Source organism: Otolemur garnettii, unplaced genomic scaffold, assembly GCF_000181295.1.
Source record: "Otolemur garnettii isolate 467f Iridium unplaced genomic scaffold, OtoGar3 scaffold00001, whole genome shotgun sequence".
NCBI classification, from domain to species: domain Eukaryota; kingdom Metazoa; phylum Chordata; class Mammalia; order Primates; family Galagidae; genus Otolemur; species Otolemur garnettii.
Genome location: NW_003852396.1, coordinates 30,952,228 through 30,966,883, shown reverse-complemented (window position 1 = coordinate 30,966,883; position 14,656 = coordinate 30,952,228). Strand labels below are relative to the sequence as shown.

Sequence of the window (14,656 nt, the reverse complement as noted above, 5' to 3'; positions counted from 1 at the left end):
AAAAAAAAAAAAAAAAAAAGAAGTTGAGCTCAGAAGTTAGAGAACAGCCTGAGCAACAGTGGTAACCCATCTCTAAAAATAGCCAGGTGTTGTGGCAAGCACCTGTAGTCCCAGCTCCTTGGGAGGCTGAGGCAAGAGGATCGCTTGAGCCCAAAAGTTTGAGGTTGCTGTGAGCTATGAATTCATGACACTCTACTGAGGGTGACAAAGGGAGATTCTGTCTCAAAAAATAAATAAATAAATATTATTCACTTTTCCAATTATACCACCATCACCTGCTTGAAAACAGGCTTTTTTTTCTTCTTTTTTTTTTGTAGAGACAGAGTCTTACTTTATCGCCCTTGGTAGAGTGCCATGTCACACAGCTCACAGCAACCTCCAACTCCTGGGCTTAGGCGATTCTCTTGCCTCAACCTCCCGAGTAGCTGGGAATACAGGCGCCCGTCACAACGTCTGGCTACTTTTTGTTGCACTTTGGCTGGGGCCAGGTTCAAATCTGCCACCCTCAGTATAGGGGGCCGGCGCCCTATCCACTGAGCCACCGGCACCACCCAAAGACAGGCTTTTTTAAAAAAGAAGAAACAAAAAGCAAAGGAACAATTGGTGGGATTACACCTATGGTTTATCCTATAAAGGTACATCTGAATCTCTCTAAATGTAGAATATAAATCTCTTAACACAATAACTAAGAAAGTGACATAAGAGCTATATTAACCAGTTGGATGATAGTATTTCAAATTTCCTATAGCAACAGCACTCTGTACCCCATGATAGCATTAATGTACACAGATATGATTAAAAAAAAAAACCATTAACCCTTTTATGCAGCAGGTCAGAAGCAAGGAGAAACAGGAAGTTATAGTCCCCTCTTTGCCACTAATTTACACAATTTGCTTTCTTTAAACAAGATGTAACTTTTCTTCTGACATTCAAGGTTTCTTTCTAGCACCCTTATTAATTCTCTAAAAATACTAAATTCTTTTTAACTTTTTCACCACAGACTTACCACTGAATACTTTCTTTGTTTCTTTGTGCAAGTTAGAGACAGCAATCCTTGCTGCCAAGATGGCATAGTCAGGGTGCTTAGTAGTCAAGGTTGCAGCTGTTTCAGCAGCCAAAGTATCTAGTTCTACCGTGGTGACCCCACTATATAAGCCTTGGATTACTTTCATGGTAATCTGAGCCTGCAAAAAAAAAACCAAGAATTACTTGAGCTTTCCCAAGAAACAATACCTTCCTTAAAAGAGGAATTCAGAAAACAATTACATTTATATCATCATTAAATAGACAACTTCCTTCTCTGAAAAATTATCTTTTGAAATGGAGGGCTATGGGAAATTTAGTAATAAGAATTCACAAACTAACAGAACAGACAGAAAATGCACCCAACATATACAATGAAGAGATGTCACTTTACAAAAACAACTCTTATAAAAAATTAGGAGTCTCACAAGGAAATACCTAAAAACAGATCAATGATTCTATACTTTGAAAGATGAGAAGTACTTTCTCATCTTTCATTCAAATTTTCATCCCTATTCAACCATAAAAAAAAGATGGTGACTTTACATCTTTTGTATTTACCTGGATGGAGTTGAAACATTCTTCTTAGTAAAGTATCACAAGAATGGAAAAACAAATATCCAATGTACTCAATACTTACATGAAGCCAGCAGACAATCTAACTCATGCCCATATAGGAGAAAAATCAATTTGATTCAAGTTGGGAGGAGGGAGCAAGAGAGGGGCGATTGTGTGCTCCCACTTAATAGGCACAATGTAGGGGTGTATGGCCTACCTTTTGGGTACAGAACACAACTACAAGAAATTCAAATATTGTGACCTGGTTGTTTGTACCCTCACAGTAACCCAAAATTAAAAAACAAAAAGATGTTCATCCCTTAGGCCCACAAGTTCAAGGCTGCAGCAAGCTATGATCACACCACTGCATTCCAACCTTTGTGACAGAGTGATATTCTGTCTCTTAACAAAATAAAAAACAAGGCCAGGGCACAGAGGCTCACATCTGTAATCCTAGCACTCTAGGAGGCTGAGGCAGTTGGATTGCCTGAGCTCAGGAGTTCAAGACTGGCCTAAGAAAAAGTGAGACCCCATCTCTAAAAACAGTTGGGCATTGTGGCAGTCACCTATAGTCCCAGCTACTCAGGAGACCAAGGCAAGAGGATCACTTGAGCCCAATAGTTTGAGGATGCTGTGAGCTATGACATTACAGCACTCTACCAAGGGCTACAAAGTGAGACTCTGTCTCAATAAATAAATTAAAATAATAAAGTAAAATTAAGTTAAATTAAAAAAACAAATCCTCCCTATGTGATCAGGTAGGAACTTTTCCTCCCAATTCCACCTAAAGATAAGTATAGAAGGAAATTAAGGGAGCTTGGCGCCTGTGGCTCAAGTGGCTAAGGCATCAGCCACATACACCAAAGGTGGCAGGTTCGAATCCAGCCCAGGCCCGCCAAACAACAATAAATAACCAAAAAATAGCTGGGCATTATGGCGGGCGCCTGCGGTCCCAGCTACTTGGGAGGCTGAGGCAGGAGACTCTCTTGAGCCCAGGAGTTGGAGGTTGCTGTGAGCTGTGATGCCACAGCTCTCTAGCCAGGGGGACAGCTTGAGGCTCTGTCTCAAAAAAAAAGAAGAAGGAAATGAAGGTATGAATTAAGGTTAAGGCTGAGTCATCTAATAATTTAATGACTACTCTTTCTTTAGCACTTCACAAATTATAATATAAAGCGTTTCACCTTTGATAATTTAAAAAAACAGCATAATTCAATAGAAAATGAATGCACTTCCCTGTTGAACAAAGCGTACGTCCTCAAAAAAGACATACAAGGACCATCCAGAAAGTATCAAACCATGTAATATGAAAAACAGTATTAACAATGGCTGGAGACCTGGACAGCCCTCGTGTGTGTGGGTATGTATGTGTGTATGTATATATGTGATATATGTGTGTGTATATATATATATACATATAGCATGTCACATATATAAATATATATAAATATAATTATTGTACTAGTTTGCAATCCATTCTAATAACAATATAGCTAAACCCAAGTTGCTTGCTTTCTCCCCAGATCCAGCAGCTAAGACAAATATGAGTAGTGAAATCTAAACAGTTTCTGTTGCTACATAGCAAGTAATCACAACTCAGAATAAAATAACATCTCTGTGGTAATTTTGCCAGGTCTAATAGCATACGGACTTTTTCAACAGAATCTACCCCAGAAGCTTATGTATGCTACAACATTCCTGTACTCTGAAATGTAGTACTGCATGAGGCAAAAGAATATGTAGGAATTAAGAGACCTAGGTTCTTCTCCCTCTAATCCCACTAATTTAAGTCACCCCTTTTCTCTCTTTGGACTTTTCTACTCTATAAAACAAAGAAGACAAAATAGGATGAGATCTTGGATTTATTTCAACTCTAACATTCTACAAGTCTAATTATTGTCTAAGTCCTAAATGTAAAAGAGTATCTATAATAAGCATATTTTAAGATGTATAAAATCATTTTGACCCAACTTACTTTGGTCAATTAAACATCTACCAAGTATCTAATTAGAAACATGTCAAGCACTGAGGATATCTCAAGAATAAGATACAGCCCACACTTCAATTCTAGGAGCAGACTGAGACCTTTAATTAATTTCTATACTATGTGATTAAAGCTATGAGATGAACAAAGGTGCTACATCAGCACAGATAAAAGCAGCACCTAAATAAGTCTGTGGCAATACAGGTACATTTTAAAAAATGGTTCTTAGATATTGTCATTTTAGGAAAATCATTTTAGAAGACATGCAGAAGATGGATTTGATGAGAGCAAGATTACAGAAAGGCCAGGACACTTCTGAGACCATAGAATTCAGTCCAAATAAGGATGATGTGGGTCTAGATCAGTGATTTTCAACCAGTGTGCCGTTAGAGAATCTTAGGTGTACCACAAAATATTTTACAGATCATTAATTAAATTATTTTCAAAAGAAGTTCAAAGCAGGCTCGGCGCCTGTGGCTCAAGCGGCTAAGGCGCCAGCCACGTACACCTAAGGTGGCGGTTCGAATCCCCAGCCCGGGCCCGCCAAACAACAGTGATGGCTGCAACCAAAAAAAAAAAAATGGCCAGGCGTTGTGGCGGGCGCCTGTAGTCCCAGCTACTTGGGAGGCTGAGGCAGGAGACTGCTTGAGCCCAGGAGTTGGAGGTTGCTATGAGCGTGATGCCATGGCACTCTACCCAGGGGGATAGCTTGAGGCTCCATCTCAAAAAAAAAAAGTTCAAAGCACAGTAAGTGTACTCTTTTACTCCCTTTTTCGATCAACATAATTTAAGTGTGCCCCAGAAGTTTAACTTTAGGTTGAACTGTGCCATGAGATAAAAAAGGTTGAAAAGCACTGCTCTAGACTCTAGACTTAAAGGAGTTACAAAAAAGTAAGGAGAAAAGCAGAACAACCTACTTATGAATAGCTCGTTCTCCTTAATTTAAACATTGTTTCCATGAAATGTACTTTATAATACTTACAATTATTCTTTTTACACAGATAATAAATTTTCAAACCATTTCCTACATAAATGACATTTTCCTACATAAATAATTCCAAAAACAAACTTTGTTATATAGGCTTTTCCATTGATGAATAAATAATTTACTCAAGTAAATCTCTTAATGTTAAGTGTTTATATCAAGTCTTTCCTCCTTCCTTCCCTCTTGTAAGTGATAGGGCTTGTTCTGTCACCTAGGCTAGGTATAGTGGCATAATCACAGATCACCATAACCTTGAACTCCTTGCCTCAAGCAATCCTCCCACCTCACACAGTTCTGAGATTATGCGCATAAGACACTATACCTGGTCTCATTCACATTCATAGTTCTCTGAAAAGTGAGGACTCACAGACAGAATAAAATTAAGAAAAAAATTTTAAGCAAAGAATTCATATTTTATATCCAAAGGCATTGCCAGAATATCAAACCAAAGTATATTAGGTGAATGAAGGATCAGAAATAAGAAAACAAGTAGAAAGAAATACATGAAGCAAGGAACTCAAAATATAAACCATATTTTACTTACAGGATCAACAAAGTCCATATTGAGTCCGTAACAAAGCTTTTGGATTCGAGATGTAATTTTGTCGAACATGACTCGCTCCTGGCGGCCATCTGAAGAATCAACCATATGACTCATGTTAACAAATACGAAGATGGCAATGTCAAAGAATCAAATGTAATCAATATGTGAACTTTTTAACTTGACCAACATGAAATGCTATTTCACAGATAAAAGATTCAGACCTCTGGCTCAGCGCCCGTACCTCAGTGGTTAGGGTTCTAGTCACATATACCAGGGCTGGTGGGTTCAAACTCGGCCCAGGCCTGCTAAACAATGACAACCACAACAACAACAACAACAAAAAATAGCCAGGCATTGTGGCAGGCACCTGTAGTCCCAGCTACATGGGAGGCTGAGACAAGAGAATCACTTAAGGCCAAGAATTTGAGGTTGCTGTGAGCTATGATGCCACAGCACTCTACCAAAGGCGACATAATGAGACTCTGTCTCAAAAAAAAAAAAAAAAGATTCAGACCCCCAATAGATTTATCAAGAGATTATTTTTGTTTTCTCTACTGTCTTCAAAAAGTATGGATTCCTTACTGAAAGTCCTCCCTTCTCTTACAATCAGAAGGACTCTTGCAATAACTTCCCAAATAATGTTTTCCCCTGTCTCCTATGGCAGTCAAAATCATATCATTACCCCTAATAGTGGCTTCCTGTTTCCTTCAGAATAAAAGTAAAATCATTAAAACAGTTTACAGAATCCTACTCAACATGCCCTGTGTACCACCTCCCCAACTTTACCTCCAACTCTTTCATCCTCTTTACTTACTCTACTTTGGCAACTCTGGCCTTCTGGCTACCTACACCACCTTTAGGTATTTGCTTCTCAGTGAGACTTTCCCTGATGATACTATTTTAAATTGCAATGACACAAACAAAACCCTGATTTTCTTATCTGTCTTCCCCTTCTATGCTTCTTTTTTCTCCATAGCACTTGTTACCATCTGACATGCTATATATATATTTTACTCATATTTTTCATGATTTTAGACTTAGGTTATAAATATTCCCCTTTGTCTATCCAGAGAAAAAGTCCCAGTATTCTTAGTTTAACCTCAAATTGTAGTTCATCCAACCTTTATTTAACCTTATATTCCCCTTTGTTTATCCAGACAAAAAGTCCCAGTATTCTTAGTTTAAACTCAAATTGTAGTTCATCCAACCTTTATTTAACCTTACCAGGAATGAGAGATATATCTAATCATTAAATAGCATTAACCTTTGGCAAACAACATAATGTTATCGGTCATTTCATTTGTTCTACTTATCTCATTTATTGTGACAATAAAATAAGATAAAGTAAAAAATGCTTCTGTTAAAACAACTTTGGTATAGTTATAACTATTATATCTCAATAAAACTAAAGCTGCACTTACTGGGAAAAACAATCACAGGATGAGATCACTCAACAAATGTGTCTCATTCTGATTTAGTTTTGGTCTACTCTGTGTACCTACAATCCTTTGCAACTACGAGATGAGTATCCCTAATCGGAAAATCCAAAATGCTCTAAAATCCAAAATTTTTTGAGTGGTGACATAACACTCAAAGGAAAAGCTTACTGGAGCATTTCAAATTTTAGATTTTCTGACTACAGATGTTCCACCAGAAAGTACCGGGTGGCCATAAAGTTCAAAGTGCACACTAACTTTATGGCCACCCTCTATAATGCAAATACTCCAAAATTTAAAAAAAAAAAATCTGACATCTGAAGCATTTCTGTTAAATAATGAATAGTCGGCTCAGTGTCTGTAGCTCAGCGGCTAGGGCACCAGCCACATACACCAGAGGGGGCAGGTTCGAATCCAGCCCAGGCCTGCCAAACAACAACAACAACTACAACCAAAAAATAGCCAGGCATTATGGCAGGCACCTGTAGTCCCAGCTACTTGGGAGGCTGAGGCAAGAGAGTTGCTTAAGCCCAAGAGTTTGGGGTTGCTGTGAGCTGGAACACCACGGCACTCTACCCAGAGTTGACAGCTAGAGAGTTTATCTCAAAAAAAGAAAAATGGATTCAATCTATAGTAACTAATAAGCAACATGTTAAGTATGTGTTTACACTTGGCCTTCTCTTTCAGGTATTTTCAACTTTAGTGCCTGGCACAAAAATTCTCAAATGTCTGATACAGAATGAACAATAAGAATGGCGCCTGTGGCTCAAAGGAGTAGGGGGCTGGCCCCATATACCAAAGGTGATGGGTTCAAACCCAACCATGGCCAAAAACTGCAAAAAAAAAAAAAAAAGAACGAACAATAAGACATCACATTCATCATCACTAAAACAAGTTGTTTCTTCTCCTACACCAATATATTAGTACGAAGATAGCTCTTCTCTTTCTAATCAATATTGTGACCTCTTTCTCTGGCCAGACACACACTTGCAATGTTTAACTCTAGAACACAGTAAATTAACTGCCCACACTAGAGCTGAACCCTCAGTGCTCTACGAATTGGCTAACAAGACAGGTAACCACAAAGCAACATTAGCAAACCTGCAGCTACCAAAAGTTCTTAAGTTAATCAGGATACTAAGAAAAAGTACACCAGTAATTACCTTAACTCACACTTGAGAATGGGAAGCAGACTAAAGGTCTAAAGGTCCAATGATCCGCTCTTCCCTACCCTGTCACTCCACTTGGTCAATTTTTTAATCCAGATGTTCATTTTATCAAATCAGTAATCTCTGCTTCTCACTGCTAGCATTAAACTCTTCTCTCAAGCAAGGCCTTCCTTAATTTGGCCCCACCTCCCCTCTTCTACTGTTGCCTGTGAAATATCATTAAGTCCTACTAGGACCTCCCCTTCACACATCTGGACCATTGCTTACACCTTACTCTGTCTAAAAGGTTCACTACCACCTTTTCATACATCTAACTCCTACTCATCCTCTAACTCAACATCCTCATGAAACCTGCCCAATCATTATAACTCACATTGGCCTATTCTTCCTCTGAAATCCTCTAGAATATTGGCTCAGCACCTGTAGCTCAGCAACTAAGGTACTAGGCAAATACACCAGAGCTGGCGAGTTCGAATCCAGCCTGGGCCTGCCAAACAACAATGACAACTACAACCAAAAATAGCTGGACATTGTGGCAGGCACCTGTAGTCCCAGCTACTTGGGAGGCTGAGGCAAGAGAATCAGCTACTTGGGAGTCCCAGCTACTTGGGAGGCTGAGCCCAAGAGTTTGAGGTTGCTGTGAGCTGACACCACAGCACTCTACCCGGGCAACGGCTTGAGGCTCTGTCTCAAAAAAAAAAAAAAGAAAAAAAAATCCTCTAGAATACTAATTGTCTGATTTTCTTATGGTTATAAACTGTCCATAATTCTTTTCTCTTCAGAAAACATTGCTAATCCTATAAGAGCAAGGATGTGTCTTTGCCTTTTCTACAAGCTACAAAATTTCTACTCCCTCTGTTACACCACATAGCTGGCTCTTGGTATGTTTAGGGCTAGCTCTCAGAAGGCTTCTCTGACTATTCAATCCAAGGTTATTTTCTCATTCTTTTTTTTTTTTCTTGCAGTTTGGCCAGGGCTGGGTTTGAACCCACCACCCTCAGTTATGGGGCCAGCGCCCTACCCTCTGAGTTACAGGCACTGGCCGGGCATGGCGGCTCATGCCTGTAATCCTAGCACTCTGGGAGGTCAAGGCAGATGGATTGCCCTGAGCTCAGAGGTTTGAGATCAGCTTGAACCAGAGTGAGACCCCCATCTCTACAAAAAAAAAGCTGGTCATTGTGGCAGGCTCCTGTAGTCCCAGCTACTTGGCAGACTGAGGTAAGAGAATCACTAGAGCCCAAGAGTTTGAGTGCTGTGAGCTATGACGCCACAACACTCTACCAAGGGTCACAAAGTGAGACTGTCTAAATATTAAAAAAAAAAAAAATCAACTAAATTTTTTTGTTTTTTTTGAGACAGTTTCACTTTGTCAGCCTCCGTAGAGTGCCATAGCATCATAGCTAACAGCTTGAGCCCAAGAATTTGGGCTCAAGTGATCCTCTTACCTCAGCCTCCTGAGTAGCTGGGACTACGCGCGCCTACCACAATGCTCAGCTATTTTTAGAGACAGAGTCTCATGCTAGCTCAGACTGGTCTTGAACTCAAGAGCTCAAGCAATCCACCTGCCTCAGCCCTCCAAGTAGCCAGGTGAGCCACCTCACCCAGCCAATTAAATTATTTTCAAAAGAAGTTCAAAGCACAGTAAATATATTCTATTTTTTACCTTTTTTTAGATCAACATAATTTAAGTGTGCCATGGAAGTTTAGCTATAGAGATAAAAAAAGGTTGAAAAACACCACACTACATGAAAATAACTGATTCTACATGTTTACTCATTTCTTTTTTTTTTTTTAATTTGGGAGTCTCACCATGTCACCCTCAGTAGAGTACTGTGTCATCATGGCTCACAGCAACCTCAAACTCTTGGGCTTAAGCGATTCTCTTACCTCAGCCCCCTAAGGAGCTGGGACTACAGGCACCCACCACAATGCCCGGCTATTTTTCAGTTGTAGTTGTCATTGTTGTTTCACAGGCCCGGGCCAGGTTCGAATCCACAACCTCCGGTGTGTGTGGCTAACACCCTTGCTACTGAGCTACAGGCACCAAGCCATGTTTACTCATTTCTTACATACACTTACCACTCCCACCCGCATCAAGATATAAACTCCAGGAAAAAAGAGATTTAACTTGCTTTGTTCACTGCTAAATCTGACTCCTAAAACAGTTCCTAACACAAAGAGGCGCTGAAAAATGCTTTCTGAGTAACTGCATGGGTTACTATTGCCTGTACGTCACCTATCAAACTATGTGTCATATTTTATATTACTTTTTTGTCTTTCTCAACTGATTATAAGATCTTTTTTTTTTTTTTTTTTTTGGAGACAGAGCCTCAAGCTGTCCCCCTGGGCAGAGTGCCGTGGCATTACAGCTCACAGCAACCTCCAACTCCTGGGCTCAAGCAAGTCTCCTGCCTCCACCTCCCAAGTAGCTGGGACCACAGGCGCCCACCACAACGCCCGGCTATTTTTTGGTTGCAGCCATCATTGTTGTTTGGTGGGTCCGGGCTGGGGATTCGAACCCGCCACCTTAGGTGTACGTGGCTGGCGCCTTAGCCAGTTGAGCTATAGGTGCCGAGCCTGATTATAAGATCTTTGAAAGCAAGAACCATGTCAGCTTACTCATCACTGTAATCCCAGAGCCCAGCACAGTATCCACACAATGAGCTGTCAAATAATATAATAAGTAAGGAATGGAAAAAGGAAGGAAGGAAGGAAGCGAGGGAGGGAGGGAGGGAAAAGAATCTGGAACAGGGGCAGCGCCTGTGGCTCACTAAGTAGGGCACCAGCCCCGTATACTGAGGGTGGCATTCAAACTCGGCCCTGGCCAAACTGCAACAAAAAAATAGCCGGGCATTGTAATGGGCGCCTATAGTCCCAGCTACCTGGGAGGCTGAGGCAAGAGAATCGCCTAAGCCCAAGAGTTGGAGGTTGCTGTGAGCTGTGATTTCACAGCACTCTACCGAGAGTGACAAAATGAGACTCTGTCTCAAAAAAAAAAAGAATCTGTAACAGAAGATTACCAGAGTGCAAATGGATGCGGCAGAAGGTATTATTTTGTGAACTTTTCTATCATTCTATGTATATACATACAGATACAAATATATAAAATGTGGTTTTTGCAATGGATTACAACACAAAATTTTGAAAACACTATACTAAATTCCAAAGCAGTTTACAACTCCGTCAGCTACTTTGTCATTAATTGCAATGGTCTCAGTTTTTATTTTAACTGTCATCTTCTTAAAAAATGGTACTCTCCCATTAGGAAATATAGCTCAAGACAACAGATGAGAAAAACTCATCTACTATTCCCTTCTGTTCTGTTATCTAACAATTTTCATATGGGCTATTCCTAAATCACTAAGACCTTTAAATTCCTTGAAGATGGAGCTGCTTTCTCTCTTACAGTGTTTAGCAAGATATGAGGACACTGAATAAGTACTACTACCTGAAACCCACCTGTAATTACATAAAAACTATAGGAGTTAGTCTGCTACCTCCTGAGCATACCATAAATAAGAGGACAGAAAAAAACAAAAATCAAAAACCCACGTTAAAAAACAAAGTAAAGACATAAATCTAAGTACAGGTTGTATATAACAAAGCCTGGGGAGCCAGTGCACATGGGTGGTTCACACCAATAATCCTAGCACTCTGGGAAGTCGAGGATCCTCAAACGAGGATTGCTTGAGCTCAGGATTTCCAGACCATGCTGAGCAAGACTGAGACCCCGGTCTCTATAAAAAATAGAAAAATGAGCAGGGCATGGTGATGCACGTCTGTAGTTCCAGCTATTTGGAAGGCTGAGGCAAAAGGATTGCTTGAACAGACTGCTGTGAGTAAGGCAGATGCCACTGCACACTAGCCTGCACAACACAGTGAGACTCTGCCCCCACCCACAAAAAAGAAAGGCTTGCTGAATGTTACAGTGGCAGAATCCATAGTATGAATCATCTGGATTAAATTATGTTCTCTGAAAGAATGAGAAATAAAATAAGCCCTGCTTTTTTAAAGCTAGCTGTAGGCCACCATGCCTGTAATTCTAGCACTCTGGGAGGCCGAGGCGGGTGGATTGCCTGAGCTCACAGGTTTGAGACCAGCATGAGCCACAGTAAAACCTCATCTCTCAAAAAAAATAGCCAAGCATTGTGGTGGGTGCCTGTAATCCCAGCTATTTGGGAGGCTGAGGAAAGAGACTTGCTTAAGCCCATGAGTTTGAGGTTCCTCTGAGCTATGACACTACCACACTCTACCAAGGGTGACAAAGTGAGACTCTGTCTCCAAAAAAAAATAAAATAAAATACAGTGTTGTGGCAGGCGCCCATAATCCCAGACACTCAGGAGGCTGAGGCAGGAGAATCACTTGAGCCCAAAAGTTGAGGTTGCTGTGAGCTATGACGTGACAGCACTCTACTGAGGGTGACAAAGGGAGTCTCTGTCTCAAAATATAAATAAATCTAGCTGTAGATACTACTTTCTAAACTACAGTATTTCAAGGGCACCCATAGCTCAATGTTTAGGACACCAGCCACATGCTCCAGGGCTGGTGGATTCAAACACTACCCAGGCCTGCATAATAAAAAAAGAAAAAAAAGTAGCTGGGCATTGTGGTGGGCAACTGTAGTCCCAGCTACTAGGGAAGCTGAGGCAAGAGAATCGCTGGAGCCCAAGAGTTGCAGGTGAGTTATGATGCCCCGGCACTCTACCTAGGGTGACAAAATGAGACTCTGTCTCAATAAAAAATAAACTATTGTATTTCAAAGTAGATACAAAAGGTTAAAAAAATCAACAGAGGTATTACCTATTCCAGTAGGTCCGTATGTTTTCAATGTATCTTTGTTACTGACTTATCATAAGACTATGAAATATCATTTCCATATCTCTTTCTAAAGGTTTAAAAACTAGATGCTCCCCTCTCGCACACAGGAATGGATCAATAAAAGTGCATTACGTATTTTGGTCTTTGGTCTCATCAGCTAAAATGGAGGGTGAGAGAAATTCAGACAAGGATGTTCTCAAAATACTAAAAACAAGAAGGGCTAACCCCTATCCCTTCATCTCTGGGCTGCAGTTAAACCAACCTGGACAAAATCAAATCAACTACCTGCTTACCCAGAGCACTTATCATATCCTGCATTCTGACATAAATTATTCTCATTCATTCCTTGAGAAACTATTTGTGGCAGGTCTTACGCTAAATGTGAGTTGGAAAGTCCCCATCTTTGAAATGTTCTCTGTCTAGTGGTCAAAGCAGAAACACTGAATCCCAGCCTAGTGGTCAAAACAGAATCATTCAATCAATCAATCAGTATTTATTGACTAAAGGCTTATAATTTTAATTTTACTGCTTTAACAAAGGCAAGTAGATTCAACTCAAACCTTGTTCAAACCTGTCTCATATGGCTATGGTATGATGTTTGTTCTTCCAACCTGATTAAATCTATTCCCAAGGCAGGGACTGTCTCCTCTTAGAACCTCACATAGCCAAGAGAAGGGCTGGGCACAAAGGAGGGATTCAGCAAGTCTAATGGGAAATAATTGTTGAGAAAGAATACAAGTCCCTGGTTCTCCCCAGTCTCAAGCTTGTCAGAGGTCTTGGTCACCCTTCTTTGATTCTTTCTTCCGATGAAGGGGAAGGACAGTTAGTCCCTGTCACAAACTCTCCTCTGTGAATACCCCTGGGGCTTATGGCATCACAATATCTTACAAAGGACAAACTACAGGGAGGCAGGGAAAGTGTCTGTCTGGAATCCATACCCTTATCTTCACCTCCCCCAAAAGACATCAGTAAATTGACAGGTGCCCTTCAATTTCTTCTTTCCTGGTTGCCCCCTATGCCTAGGACCAGTCACCAACCCCGCGATTCGATTTTGAAATAAAGAAACTGTGTTGCCAGCTATGGGTTCGAACCCTGGCATCATCAGGGTGACTTTTGATTCAGGTTCTTCATCTGTAAAGTGGAGCTAATAATCCATATCTCAGGGGCTGGGTAGTGAAAAATAACAGTTTCTGGACGGTGCTGGGCGCACACAGTAACTGCCTGATACAGGGTTGGTGTCACTCTTTTGAAAGACTACAGGATGACAAAGCCAAGAGGAGGGCAGACTGACAGAAGACAGAGGCCGAGCTGGCTGACAGGGCGGGAAGCCGAGGCGGGAACAGCGCGAGCGGCGGGAACAGAGCGAACGGCGGGAACGGCGGGAAGCCGCAGAGGAGCGCTGGCTGGGCAATAACTTCCGCGGCGGCAGCCCCCGCCCCCTCACCCCTCTCCTCACCAACCTCGCCGCCCCCTCCCCGACCCCTCACCTCGCTTAATCACATGCATCGCAGCTAGTGGCTGAGGAACTGAGGGATTCGAGACCGGGCTGCAGCTCTGAGGCACTGGCAGGATTGAGAAGGTGGCTGAGAGCAAAAGACTGGGCTCCTGGTGATGTTCAGGAACAGAGAGTTGGAGCCAAACAGCGCTTTCCCCACCAGAGCACAGAGGCACCACAGTCCAAATTCCCTTCCCGCGCCCGCCACCCGTAACGCGCAGAGGAACGTTCTGACGTTAATCGACGCTGCTCACGCCTGCGGGGTGGGCTGAGCAAGACTAGTACAAAGTAGGTAGCTCCTGGTAGCCGCCATGTTGAATTTGGGCAAGATCCTGGAAACAGCCTCTGGCTGTTGGCTCTCTCTCTCTACAGCCACAGTGGGCATGTCTGAGCATGCCCGGTAGGAACGCTGTTCTCCTGCCGCCATGTTGCGTGTGGGCAAAGCCGAATCGTGGGGCCTCTGGACTTGACGTAGCCGGCGGAGCACACTAGGTCAGGCCCTGCCCTTCGCGCCTGCGCGTTTCCACTTAAGTCAAAACGGTTCTATTATTGAAATAGAAAGGCGTAACCTTGTTGAACAATTTTTGTTGTTGTTTTCATACATTATAATTAACTTTGAGACTGCTGTCTGACATGGGCTTAGCCT

General features: G+C 41.6%; 1 protein-coding gene across 1 annotated transcript in view; it reads right to left on the bottom strand.

Moving 5' to 3' along the window:
• RRM1 (ribonucleotide reductase catalytic subunit M1) overlaps window positions 1-14,307 on the bottom strand; it is a 57,836-nt gene extending 43,529 nt beyond the window's left edge. Inside the window, exons 1-3 of the mRNA XM_003780944.3 lie at window positions 14,003-14,307; window positions 5,092-5,180; window positions 1,007-1,184 (exon numbers count right to left, since the gene is read on the bottom strand). Coding sequence (XP_003780992.1) covers window positions 1,007-1,184; window positions 5,092-5,180; window positions 14,003-14,021 — 286 coding nt within the window. The 5' untranslated portion in view covers window positions 14,022-14,307. The remainder of the gene's footprint in view (window positions 1-1,006; window positions 1,185-5,091; window positions 5,181-14,002) is intronic.
• Between the last annotated feature and the right edge of the window lie 349 nt (window positions 14,308-14,656).